The 12705-nt window shown below is 35.1% G+C and overlaps 1 protein-coding gene across 1 annotated transcript; it reads right to left on the bottom strand.

Annotated features, from left to right (window-relative positions):
- Positions 1–10981: 10981 nt before the first annotated feature.
- On the bottom strand, positions 10982–12577 carry LOC145615295 (CBS domain-containing protein CBSX3, mitochondrial-like). Its single transcript, XM_081670359.1, has 5 exons — positions 12153–12577; positions 11981–12062; positions 11791–11864; positions 11586–11646; positions 10982–11481 (listed from the first exon to the last, which is right to left on the bottom strand). Exons 1-5 carry the CDS (start codon positions 12411–12413, stop codon positions 11339–11341), a joined length of 621 nt encoding a protein of 206 aa, XP_081526485.1. The 5' UTR covers positions 12414–12577; the 3' UTR covers positions 10982–11338.
- Between the last annotated feature and the right edge of the window lie 128 nt (positions 12578–12705).

Genomic DNA, 12705 nt, shown 5'->3' with positions numbered 1-12705 from the left:
ATGACAAAAATGACGGAAAATTTTTACTGTTGCATCTTCGTTTGCTTGTGTCTGCACACACACTCAAATCATACACACGCACACACACACAATCACAAGCCATACACATGTCATGTCAAGTCGTGTCAAGTCAAACTTGGTCAAATCAGTTGGTCAAGTCAATCATAGTCTACACGAGTCTCTTGGCAAATTTTATTTTGCAGGTCTCAATTACAGCCCACGTCCGGGGACAAGTGGACCATCTACAGCCCACGTCCGGGGACAAGCGGATCATCTATAGCCCACGTTCGGGGACAAGCGAACCAATTACCTCCCACGTTCGGGGAAAAGCGAACCAATTACAGCCCACGTTCGAGGACAAGCGAACCAATTACAGCCCACGTTCGGGGACAATCGAACCATCATCATTTTAGTGATCATCTCCCAAGCGAAGATGATTCACGGCGCAAGGTTCTCGATACACAGAGACTTGCAATTTCATCATCAAACAAGTTTTTCCTCAAGCATGGAAAATTGTCATCTATCGACTTTCCTCAAGCATGGAAAGTATTACCGGTAGGTTTCTTCAAGCATGGAAAGTATTACCGGTAGGTTTCTTCAAGCATAGAAAACTGCCAACATCATCTGTCGACTTTCCTCAAGCATGGAAAGTATCATCCGGTGGATTCCTTCAAGCATAGGAAGCTACCAAACTCATTTGTCACCGATACACTGGTGTCAGATATGCATTTGATCCCTTTACTCTTTTATCTGTGGAACTAACATTTTCTGCAGGTATTGGCGTATACAGAGTGATTTAGGATCGCAGAACATCTAAAATCATTCTCCGTCCCTATCGACTACTTTGACTATCGTTTTTGAAACTGATGTTTCTACAAACTCAGTCAAAGTGGGGGCTTCTGTAGACACCTAAAAATGTCTCCCCAAAACCAAACCCGATGATGAACAACCTTTCACCGCCATTATTGGTCGGGTTGAGTATGTAATCTTTGGAGTGCTTAAATCCATGTTCAATCTCAATACATTTCATAAACCAACCCAATTCTTAGCCCATTTCCCAAAACCATAACTTATTTTCCTCATTTCGTGCCTTTAAACCCAAAATAATTCATTTCGTGTCCATTAAAATCATTCATTTCGTGTCCTTTTTTAAAAACATTTAGATAAGTTTATTTTGGTCCATAATCTGGATCCAATGATTAAATATTTGGATGGGGCTTGAAAAGAGATTTCCAACGATATATTATAAGCCCAAATCCGAGTTATAACGAATAAGTTATGGCCAAAATACTAAACTGAGTCCAAACCGAACCTAAGCCCACCTTACCTACGACCCAATGATCATGTGGAGGGTCCAAAGGATTTAATCCCACTCCTAATCCAATTAGGATTAATTGGAAGCTTCTATTAGCTTCTAAACGATCTTAATTATCCTTTTTGAAAAGATAAGATTAAAGCATTTGAAATTGAATAAAACTTTTCTTTTTGAAAGTCCTAATTCTATTCGAATTGAAAGACGTTCAAAGATAGTCAGATATTATTTTCTTTCCTCACTGTTTTTATCTAATTCTTATATTTTTGGATATCTCTTGAAATTATCTTTCCAATGATATATTATAATATTAATTCCGAGCTATAACGAAAAAGATATGAGCGAAATACGAAACTCTATCCAAAACTGACACCGTCCCACTATTTCGGCCATATCCTTTATTCTAAAAAATATTTTAATCTGATTCTAATTGGGTTAGAAATTAGACTTCAAGAGCTTTCCAACGATATCTTATTCATCTTATTTCAATTTTTGGATCAAAAGATATGATAAAAACAAAAACCGCAAAAACTGTTGTCTATCGCAAGAGTTTTATTCGATTCGAATTCTTATCTTTTCTTGATTCGACCCCTCTTTTTTCCCTATAAATAGAGGTCATATCTCCCTTTTTTGAATCATCAACAAGCTTGATCATCAAATTATTCTCTCTTCCTCTCTTCTCAACAAAGAATCATTTTCTCTCCCTACACCAAAAATATTCTCTCCTCTCTCTCTTGCTCTAGCCTAAACTCTAGCCACCCAATTCTCTCATTTTATATCCCTTAAGCACTCTAAGGAGTCCATACAATACCCGAAGTTCTATACTTAAACCAAGGCGTGAAAGGTAGAATTTACTGAGGGTTTGGACCAAACCAACTCTACTTTTTATTTAATGTAATTTACATTTGATTTATATTTTTATTGAAGTTACTAACAATTTATTCATGATGTAGCAATTCAAGGAAACGCGATATGTGAGTAATTAATTAATTTAATTACTTATTATTATTTTATATTGCTAGTATCATGATTATTATTATTATTATTTGATTTGACTAACGTTATTATTGTTGAATTGCTTCCAATATTAATGTTGATTCTATTATTATTATTTATGATCACCATATTGCATGTTAAAGGGAATATGTAATTAAATATCACGACTAATAAGATAACTTGGACAACCGGTTTAGGTTCCTTTTAATCTTATTATTAAATCGAAGTGATCACCAATATTATAGAATAATATGTTGCATTAATATTTAACCAATTTAGCATAATGATAGTTTGGAGCGAATTGAATCTTTGTTTGTATGCCTTTGAGATCGCAGCAATTACTTTTCACAATAAGAATCGAGTAGAGGCCAATAAGGGCGAATGTGACTCCATGACTCACTTCGTACCATCATCCCCGATCCTCCTTTCGTGGTTCCGAACCATATGGAGTTAGTAATCTCATGGATTATGAATGGGGTGTAACCTTCACGGGTTAATCGTCGTTGCCTATCGTTGTCCCTTTTCGTGGTTGCCTTTTATGATCCGTGAACGGTTTACAAGTTCCTTAAAAACTTGTTGGCGGCTCCCTACTTTCCATGTCCCTAATCGTGTCCCTAATCGTATGTGTCAATTCCCACTTCCTCTGAGTGCCAAGCATATTCACAACATGCTTTACGTAGGCGCACTTCGACCGACGCCTACACCTACTAATAATTAATGGTTACCTATTTGGTGCGACACTTGGCGGAAAATTGGAATGTAAAATTTGATCTTTCATGCCCTGTCTAATTACACACCTTTACATGTTGGTATATAATATTATAAATATTGATTCAATTTAGGCACTTTAATGAGTGACATTTGTATCACTCATTGGCTATCTTCTGTGTTTATTTGTGCTCGTTTTTATAGCCTATTAGCCTATTGATGCTTATATGGTGTGCTTGTTTGTTTGGTGAGAAGAATGTATGTTTGTGTAGGTTTCTTAATGATTTGTATGCATTCCTTTTTTATCCATGTATGTTCTCTCGTTAGTTTCTTTGCCTTTTTGTAGGTTCCATGACAAGTTTTCGAGCTTGTTGGAAGGCATCTTTGGATACGCTTGGAAGCATAGGAGAAGGCACATACCTAAAGAGAGGATAGAAGAAGGGAGTGCATGGCTCTTTCATGAAGTGCGCTAACAAAGCCTTAATGTGCCCTCACCATTTTATGCAATTTTGGAGTTGCTTCCCTCATAAAGAGCAACATGGACACACCAACATGCACGAGTGCGTGTAGCCATCTTCATGTTGGATCAAAGTGAAGAATACTTATGGATCACTGGTTAAGCCACAAAACACAAAAAACTAGCCCGAATAAAAGAACAAAGCCAATACAAGGTCCAATTAACTAAACCCCATCATAATTAGGCTTAAGCCCGTGCTTAAAACCCAATAATGACGGATTTAGGAGCGTCTATTTTAAAATTTAGGCTGCCGCGGAAAATGTCGCGCGCATCTCACAAAGTCGTGCTTGGCAGTCGCGCGCAACTTATTCAGTTGCGCGCGGCACTCCACGCAACTTCTGGAGATGCGCTCGCGAAAGATTCAGAACATCAAAATAATGGAAACTCGAATCTTACCATAAAGCGGCACGCAAGACAAATAGTTGCGCGCACACTCCGCGCGCGACTTATTCACTTGCGCGTGACAGTCGCGCGCAACTCATCCAGTTACGCGCGACACCTGCTGCGGCAGAATGCTCTTAACCCTAAACCTAATCATTCCCTAAAATAAGACCCTAATCCGAGGCTTAAACACACAGAAAGTAACCTAAAATCCTGGCAGAATACTTGTGAACTTGTGCTTCCTAACTCTCTTGTCTTAAACACTCACCCCTTTCGATATTTTGTTACTACGGTGGAGGTTCCCCAACAAGAAGGAATCCACAAGTGTTCTAAACGGAGATCTATCAAAGAGAAGCGGTAAATTCCCGAGCACTTAGTTAAATCACATTTATTTTCTTGCTTAAAAGAACCTTAATTAATCAATTAGTGTTGTTTGATCATCTTTAAAATAATTAATTAATCAATTCCACGTAGTATCTTTCGTTAAATAAAGAATAGAATTGAATAAAATAATTGTTGGTTGATCACTTAAGTCAAGGCGAATATTGTTTATTTTCTTGTTCTTTTCACAAATTTGATTAAATAAGAATAACGACCTTACGATGTAATTCCTACGTGAATTGATGTGTGTAAATAAAATTAACTAACATAGTTTTAGGTATCACGTTGCATATAGGGCTGTACACAGTTTGGTCCGGACCGTAATCAAAATAGACCAAACCGTATTTTAGTGGTTTGGTTTGGTTTACGGTTTATAAATTACGGCTTGGTTTCGATTTTTTTTTTTTGTAAATATGGTTTATGGTTTGGTTTGGTTTTGCAAAAATTATAAACCAAACCAAACCATAAACCAATAAACCATATTTAATATTAATGTAGTTTTTTAAAAAAAATTAATTATTATATATTAAAAAAAATTAAAAAAATAAATGAAAATACATGAAAAATAGATAAAAACTATATAGTCAATACTACTCTATTATTAATTACTATAATAATGTAATACTTCATATGAATATTTATTTTTTGACAAATGTACTATGAATTTTTGTTATGTATTATTTTTATAATGTGTTAGCACTTGATTAGTGGATTGTTATTTTTTATTGTAACTTTGTAGTACAATTTAATCGGTTTGGGCTAATTATTTAAACTTTATTATAAATTAATGAAGTATTATTTGACAATTTTTAGAAAAAAAGTGTAATCTCTTCATAAACCGCACCAAACCGTATTGTTATGGTTTGGTTTGGTTTGGTTTCAATACTAATATGGTTTGTTTGGTTTGAAAAATTGACCAAACCGTATTTTGCGGTTTGGTTAGGTTTGAACTCAAACCGCACCAAACCAATGCAAACCATGTTCACCCCTAGTTGCATATATTGTTTGGTAATGAAATTGTGCAAAGGAAGAGCTAGTAGAGGCCGCACTAGGGCTAGGATCGCGATTCCCCTCTAAAGGGAACGTTATCTTAGTACCCTCGCTCTCGAACTCATTTCTGGTTTATAGACCAATTTGGGCATGGGTAAACTTATGATTCATGCTAGTTATCCCTTGAACACTACTTGGGAGAAAGGCATGAACGAGGTTTATGGGTTTTTCTAAAACTCATTGGCGACTCCTACTTGTTCCTTACAAAAAAGCGTGTATGATGGAATCATTTCTAATTCAAGGTCCCCAAAACAGTCAGGAATTCAAATCCTAGTACACCCTAACAAGTGTAAAGTCCTAGGCTTTAAAGGGCCATGGGCATCTAAGGAGAAGGATCCCCTACGATGGGAACACCCTCCTTACAGTGCGCTACCCCGTATCAACCTGTCAAGCATCAGCGTGCACACGAGCAACGTCGCACACACCATGGCATGGGGCACGGGTGCGCCATGCTTGTGTGCAGGCTCACGGGACCTGCTGCGCGAGTGCACTGCCCCTATTGCGAAGAAGCTTGATTTTTGTGGGTTTTGTTCTAATTTTTAAGGGATTGTATAAATAGTACTTGGCCCGATTTTCTTAGGGTCTTATGCTTATTTTCTTCTAGTTTTCATATCTTTAGCTTGGTGGAGAGCTTCTGTCTCTAGATTAAGATTAGATTAGGATTAGTTTTAGAGAGATAAAGTATGAGATCTTCAATTGTGGAATTGGAGCTTGAAAAACTAACTTGTGACAATCATTCTGGAGATCTCTTTATTAGATCGATGAGAACTTCTCACTACATCTCAATATTTAATGCTTTCTTTATTGCTTTTGATTACTTAATCTCTTAGGTTTAATTAGTTGTTTAATGCTTTGACTAGCTGATTAATGCTTTCTTAGCCATGCCTAGTGAGTAATGTGCTTGTTAGGGAGCTTGGTGATGATTAATTTGTGATGCAAACATGGTTAGGAATTAGTATTTAGGAGTTACTATGATTAAATGCTTTGTTGTGGGTGAGTAAAGCTATGGATCGCCGATAGTGAACCTAGTAGATCTCATCGATCGATTTGTGCTTGTTTGTGCCTCTTAAATTATAAGTATATAACGATAGTGTGAGTTTGTATATTTGGAGTCATCAACCACTATTGATAGGCTAAGGGGTTAGAATTTTGAATCGATGAGCGTGTTAGCTTAGTTCACTATGGCCCTATTCTTTTGAGCTTTTGGGCAGAGCACAGAAGGAGTCAACGAGTAGAGCAGATCTCAGCACAGCAAAGCATAGCAGAGCCGGTTGCAGCAGAGTAGAGCAGAGCATATTTCATTATTATTATTATTATTATTATTATTATTATTATTATTATTATTATCATTATTGTTATTATTATTATTAATATTATTATTATTATTATTACTATTATTATTATTGTTATTCTTATTATTATTATTGTTATTGTTATTATTATTATTGTTATTGTTATTGTTATTGTTATTGTTGTTATTGTTATTATTGTTATTATTATTAATATTATTATTATTATTATTATTATTATTATTATTATTATTATTATTATTATTATTATATCTCAAAAACAAAAGTCATACAACCTACAATAAATTAGTGGGAAGCCGAGATACAATCTGGGGTCCCACTCCTCTAGCTATGGCAAAGCCTACCCTAGTGAAGATATGAGTTGTCGCACGAGCCCCAATGTCTTGCGCCGTTGAGAACCTCTGAACCCGCTTCAATAACGCAACAGCCTCCTTCTCTAATTCCCCAAGAGAAGAAAAGGAGAAGGGAATGAAACCATATACATTCGCCTGACAACGAGCTTCATACTTGACTCGCTTCCGATGAGCCGCATTAGCCATAACCCGTCCAGGAACAAAGTCAAAGGAGAAGACCTTGTGAAATCGACACATACATCACGACCACAATCCCATTAATAAAGAAACACATCGGCAGGTCTGAGAGCCCGTCATTCCCTCCAGAGAATCCTATGTCTACCTCTTTTCTAGCTGAAACCCCATATCTGTAGCAAATATCAACAAGGGTATCCCGAACAACATTATGCCGATGTTTAATACCCACAATACCAGCACACGACACCGCGTGGTCACCGAAAATATCCCCAGTAAAAACCCGAAAACAAGCAAAGCACGGCGTCGAGACAGAGAATAATGGAACACCCATCCAGTAGCATAGGACACATCGGTATGTCTTTGCGTTCGTCGTCTGACCCAACCCAGAAATAGGGACAACCCGTAGCCAAGTAGAGGTGTGAACTCCTTGCTGCAATTTCCACAATGCTGATTGACGAAGAGATACAGAGAAGGTGGATTATGCAGATGTGGTAACCCTTGTGAAATAGATATCTTCTAATTTTTTTCATGAGTTTAGGGGCAGCGACCTCACTAGGATTACTCAAAATGTTAGACTCAACCACTTCATTATACAGAAGCAACGCATCCGCGAAGGCTCGACAAAGACCAACAACGCCAGCATGTCGTAGAAGCTTTGTCTGCAACCCAGCAAACTGTAACCGAGAGGCAAGAAAGGCGTAATTACGAACATCACCTGCGAAACAGACACCAAGTCCGCCAATGCAAATGGTAAGGTGGCAAGCCGCCATTGCTAATCGCCAAACCCAAACCTCGAAGCAGTAACGATACGCTCCAAGGAAGAACGAAGAGCCTTGTCGAAAGTGCGTTGAGCCACCTCAAAAGTACTAGGAGGACAAGTACGCAAAGAAAAGTAGAGTTTAGAAACTCCGGTACATGCCCTAAGCAACAACAACTCACACTGGGGATCATCGAGCTTAGCAAACTTATCCATAGAGCAATGGTCTTGGTCACCCTCTACATTACTAGGTCACCTCCAAAACCGGGATCAGAACTAGCGGGACCACCAAGTAACTTAACACCATGTGAAGGTCGAGCAATATTAGGCAAGACACCCACAAGCCTGCTCCGAGGGTCCTCTAAAGGCTAGAAAACTTCATTTTTTCCACATTATTATTATATTGTTATTGTTATTATTAACACATTATTATTATTATTATTATTATTATTATTATTATTATTATTATTATCATTATTATTATTATTGTTATCATTATTATTATTATTATTATTATTATTATTATTATTATTATTATTATTATTATTATTATTATTATTATTATTACTACTACTACTATTTTATTTTTGATTTTTTTTTGTTATTATTATTATCAACGCATTGTTATTGTTATTATAACCATTAAATACTATTATTAAATATTAATTATAATTATAATAATAATTGTTATGAAATATTAATTATTTATTATTATTATTGTTCTTATTAATATTATTAATTATTATTAAATATTAATTACTTATTATTATTATAATATTTATTATTGTTAATTATTATTATCTTTCTATATTAGTTGTTATCTTTAGTTATTAATTTTTATTATAAAAAATCAATTATTATTATTATTATTATTAAATATTAATTATTTTTATTTTTATTTTTATTATAATTATTGATATTAATTATTTATTACTATTATTAAATATCAATTATTATATAATAATTCAATATTAATCAATATTTTTAAGCAAAGCAGAGCAGATTGAAACAAAGTAGAGCAGAGCATAGCAAGACTCAGCTGAGCAGAGCAGGACTCAGTAGAGCATAGCAGCTCTAAAGAACGGGGCCTATGTCTCCCATATTCTTAATTCTTGATTGAACTTTGCTTTACATGATTAGTTTTAAAAAAAAAAAGTGTTCTCTTTTAGCGTTAGTTTTCACTCCTAAACTCGTATTTTAATAGTTGAGCATTATAAATATTGTTTGATCGTTAGGTGTTTTTTTGAAGTGAAACATCCTTTATCACACTTTAACTTCGATATACAATAATTAGGGTAATATCCAAATATTTAAAAATCTATGCAACATTTTAATTTATTTAAGCACAAATTCTCCAAAAAGGCGAGTGTACTTTAATATATTGTAAAACTGGTTAAAATTATCATAAAAGTATTTAAAGTAACCCTTTACTACAGAAGTTATTATTTTTTTATAAAGGTTGTAAATTACCACCCATAAAGGGGTCTTGTTTTGAAATTACCACCCATTAAAACTTTTATTTTAAATAACCACCCATTAAATTAAAAAACATTTCAGATTACCACCTTTTTTGGAATTCCGGTGGAAAATCCGGTTGAGGGCCCCACCTTATCAACTTCCCTCTTTTTTTTTTTTCATTTCCCTCGACCTAACCTTCTGATTGAAACATTAAACTCAAAAAAACATCTTCTCTCATCAATTTCTTCAACTAATTCATCCAAAACCATCAATTTTTCCCCTTTTTCTTCCTTTAACTATCTATCAACTTTGCAACTACCCCTTAAGGGTTGAATCAGAACCCTTACATTTTTTTTTCTGCAAATTGGGACTCTATTTGTACTTGCATTTGCTGTTGAAGTATCCATCTTGGTGTGTTTTCTGGGGATCAAAAGCGCGTAGGTGAAACTCCTGTCAAATGGTGATGTCAATGGCGAGCTTGAGGTGAGCAATTGGGACCCTTTACAATTTCAGACATGTAGCCTAATTGCAAAAAAACCCCAATTTTAAAGCCCCAAGAACCCTAATTCCAAAATTGAAGAAAACCCCCAATTTTATTACCCCAGGAACCCTAATTCCAAAATTTCAGACATGTACCAGCTGCAATTTGAGGAAGTTTGGATGAAAGTTGGGGCGAAAGTTGTGAATTGATGTTGGATAATTTATAAATAAAAAAAAATCGAGGAGGGAACCATTTAAAAGAGTCAAATTTGCCGTTTTTAGCCGTTATGTGGGGCCCTCAACCGGATTTTCCACCGGAATTCCAAAAAAGGTGGTAATCTGAAATGTTTTTTAATTTAATGGGTGGTTATTTAAAATAAAAGTTTTAATGGGTGGTAATTTCAAAACAGGACCCCTTTTTGGGTGGTAATTTACAAATTTTCCTTTTTATAATAATAAATTTTATCCTGCAAAAAAACTTATAATGTATTAGATTGATCATATTTTATAATATATACTCATGAATTTATACGAAATTACACATTCAAATAAAATTCACACCAATAACAAATTAAAAATTACCATACAAATAGTTAAAGTTACCTTAAACTAGTCGTTTTACAATAAAATTAATAACACCCGTCTTACACAAGACTTATTATTATTTAATACATTTATATCATGAAATTGGATACGTTGCAAATAAATAAAACTGATAAAGTAGATTATCAACAAATTATCAAAAGAAGTATACAACATAAAGGGAGGGGACAAATATTAAAAAGGGAAAGGAAAAGATAAAGGCAAAAGCAATTTGCACTCCTACATTATTGTCTTATTAGTTATTACTCTTAAATAAACTCTTATTATTAATAAAGCACATAAAAAATTAAAAATTAATGAATTTTTGTAAATAAAGTAGGATAATGTATGAATAGAATACTTTCAGAGTGCGAATAGAATTTTCCACAAAATTAAGACTTAGATTTTTTAGGCCCTCAATAACCCCACAAAGGTTAATACATGTATCATTATTGACAATAATGTTAGACAGCTAAATATTATTTGCATGTTGTCAAATTAAATAAATAAATAAATTATTTGCTTGTCACAACTCACAATAGATCATGTTCTGTGTATCAACACGGTCTGTTGGTGAGTGTTATATATAACAAGCCAACTTCTAGGGGCCATGAATCTTAGACAAAGGATCAATTATCCGATTAACAATGCAAAATACAGATTTTATTACAGATTTACAGCTTTTATTTTTGTGCTCATTTGAAGAGTACATTATTTTGCAACCATATTATTACATACATCGCGGTGTAGCAAGCAATCGATTAACTGAAAAAATGCAATTGGAAGCTTTCGGACAACGATTATCCTTAGCTTAAAGCTGCAACTGATGGCATAAGTAAGGCTTTTAAATTCTGAAACATTTCCTCTGATTCGATCCTAGAAGTATTCTCCCTTGATGAATTCGTTGAGCCGCTTCACATCCCCGCCTTGCTGCTCTACTACTGCTCGAACGAGATCCACCATTGATATCATACCAACTATCTTCCCATCTATGACAGGGACATGTCGTATGTGGTTCTCTATGGAATAAATTTATTTAAATCAAATTAACGATGTTTCAACATGTAAATAATATATTGGAAACATTCTCAGAACCATTCTACAGTACCCAAGACCAACTGACCTGTCATTAGCTGCATTGCATGTAGAATGTTTGCATCAGATGTGACTGTTATTAAATTGTCCTGTCAAAAGTAAAATCAAGAATAAAAAACTTTGGACTACTTAAAAGAGTTGGGAGCTCTAATGAAACAGGGTGAAAGTTCATTGCTGGAAATATAGCCCCAACAAATACGACGAAAGTTGCATAAGGAAATAAAATGTATTACCGTTCTGGTCATGATGTCTCCAACCCTTGTATACTTGGCAGGTCTTCCCTCTGCAGCGACTTTCCTGAGATAGTCTTCTCCCCACATCCATGAGAAGCAGTGTTTATTTAACCATTCATATCGAGTACATTTTGAATAAACTTTGTTATTCGGAATAGTGATATAACAGGGGGATTCAGTTATGAAGTACCTCTTTCTGTTATGATCCCTGAAATGAGCTCTTTATCTCCAGGCTTTAGAACCACCAAAGAGCCAATGTCATTCTGTGCCATCTGCATTCAAGACTGTTGTCAGCTGCAGGATACTTTAAATGAAAGTATGCATTTGTAAGAATCTATCGCATCATCACAAAGGATAAATACCTGTGTTACTGCATCTTGGACAGTTTCATCAGCACGGCACCAGAGCCAAGAGCCAGCTCTCTCCCCTCCCTTGGTCATCAGGACATCTGATACTGTTGTATTCTCCAGTCCTTTGTGATTCACCGGAGGAGTGGAAATGACACATCTGAGGCGGGCAAAGACCTTCTTCAGTTCAACTGGATTTCTTCCAAGTGAGTGCTGTAGAATTGATAGCTTAGCTGTCTCTTGACAAGTCCTTACCATCCGATACCATGGTTGCATTTTCGTAAGATAAATATCACCAAAAACTTTGAAGAGATTACAGCAATATAGAGAATTAAAGCTACTTCTAAAGGAAAAACTTGAGTGCCTTGTGCAAATTAACTTGCATATGGTATTACATTCGACACCTTCCTTGCTGAAAGAGAATGCCTCTCAGTATTAAGCATATCCGGACACGCAAGCAAGAAATGAATCACCAAGAGATGTTGATATGATACACAGGAAACCAGATTGAATTAACTGAATGAAGATTTCCAAGACACTCAATCGCAGGCTTACTTGAAAAGATAAG

This window comes from Chenopodium album, chromosome 25, assembly GCF_948465745.1.
Source record: "Chenopodium album chromosome 25, dcCheAlbu1.1, whole genome shotgun sequence".
NCBI lineage: Eukaryota > Viridiplantae > Streptophyta > Magnoliopsida > Caryophyllales > Amaranthaceae > Chenopodium > Chenopodium album.
Note: the sequence above shows the minus strand (reverse complement) of the source record. Positions and strands in the feature narration are given on the sequence as shown.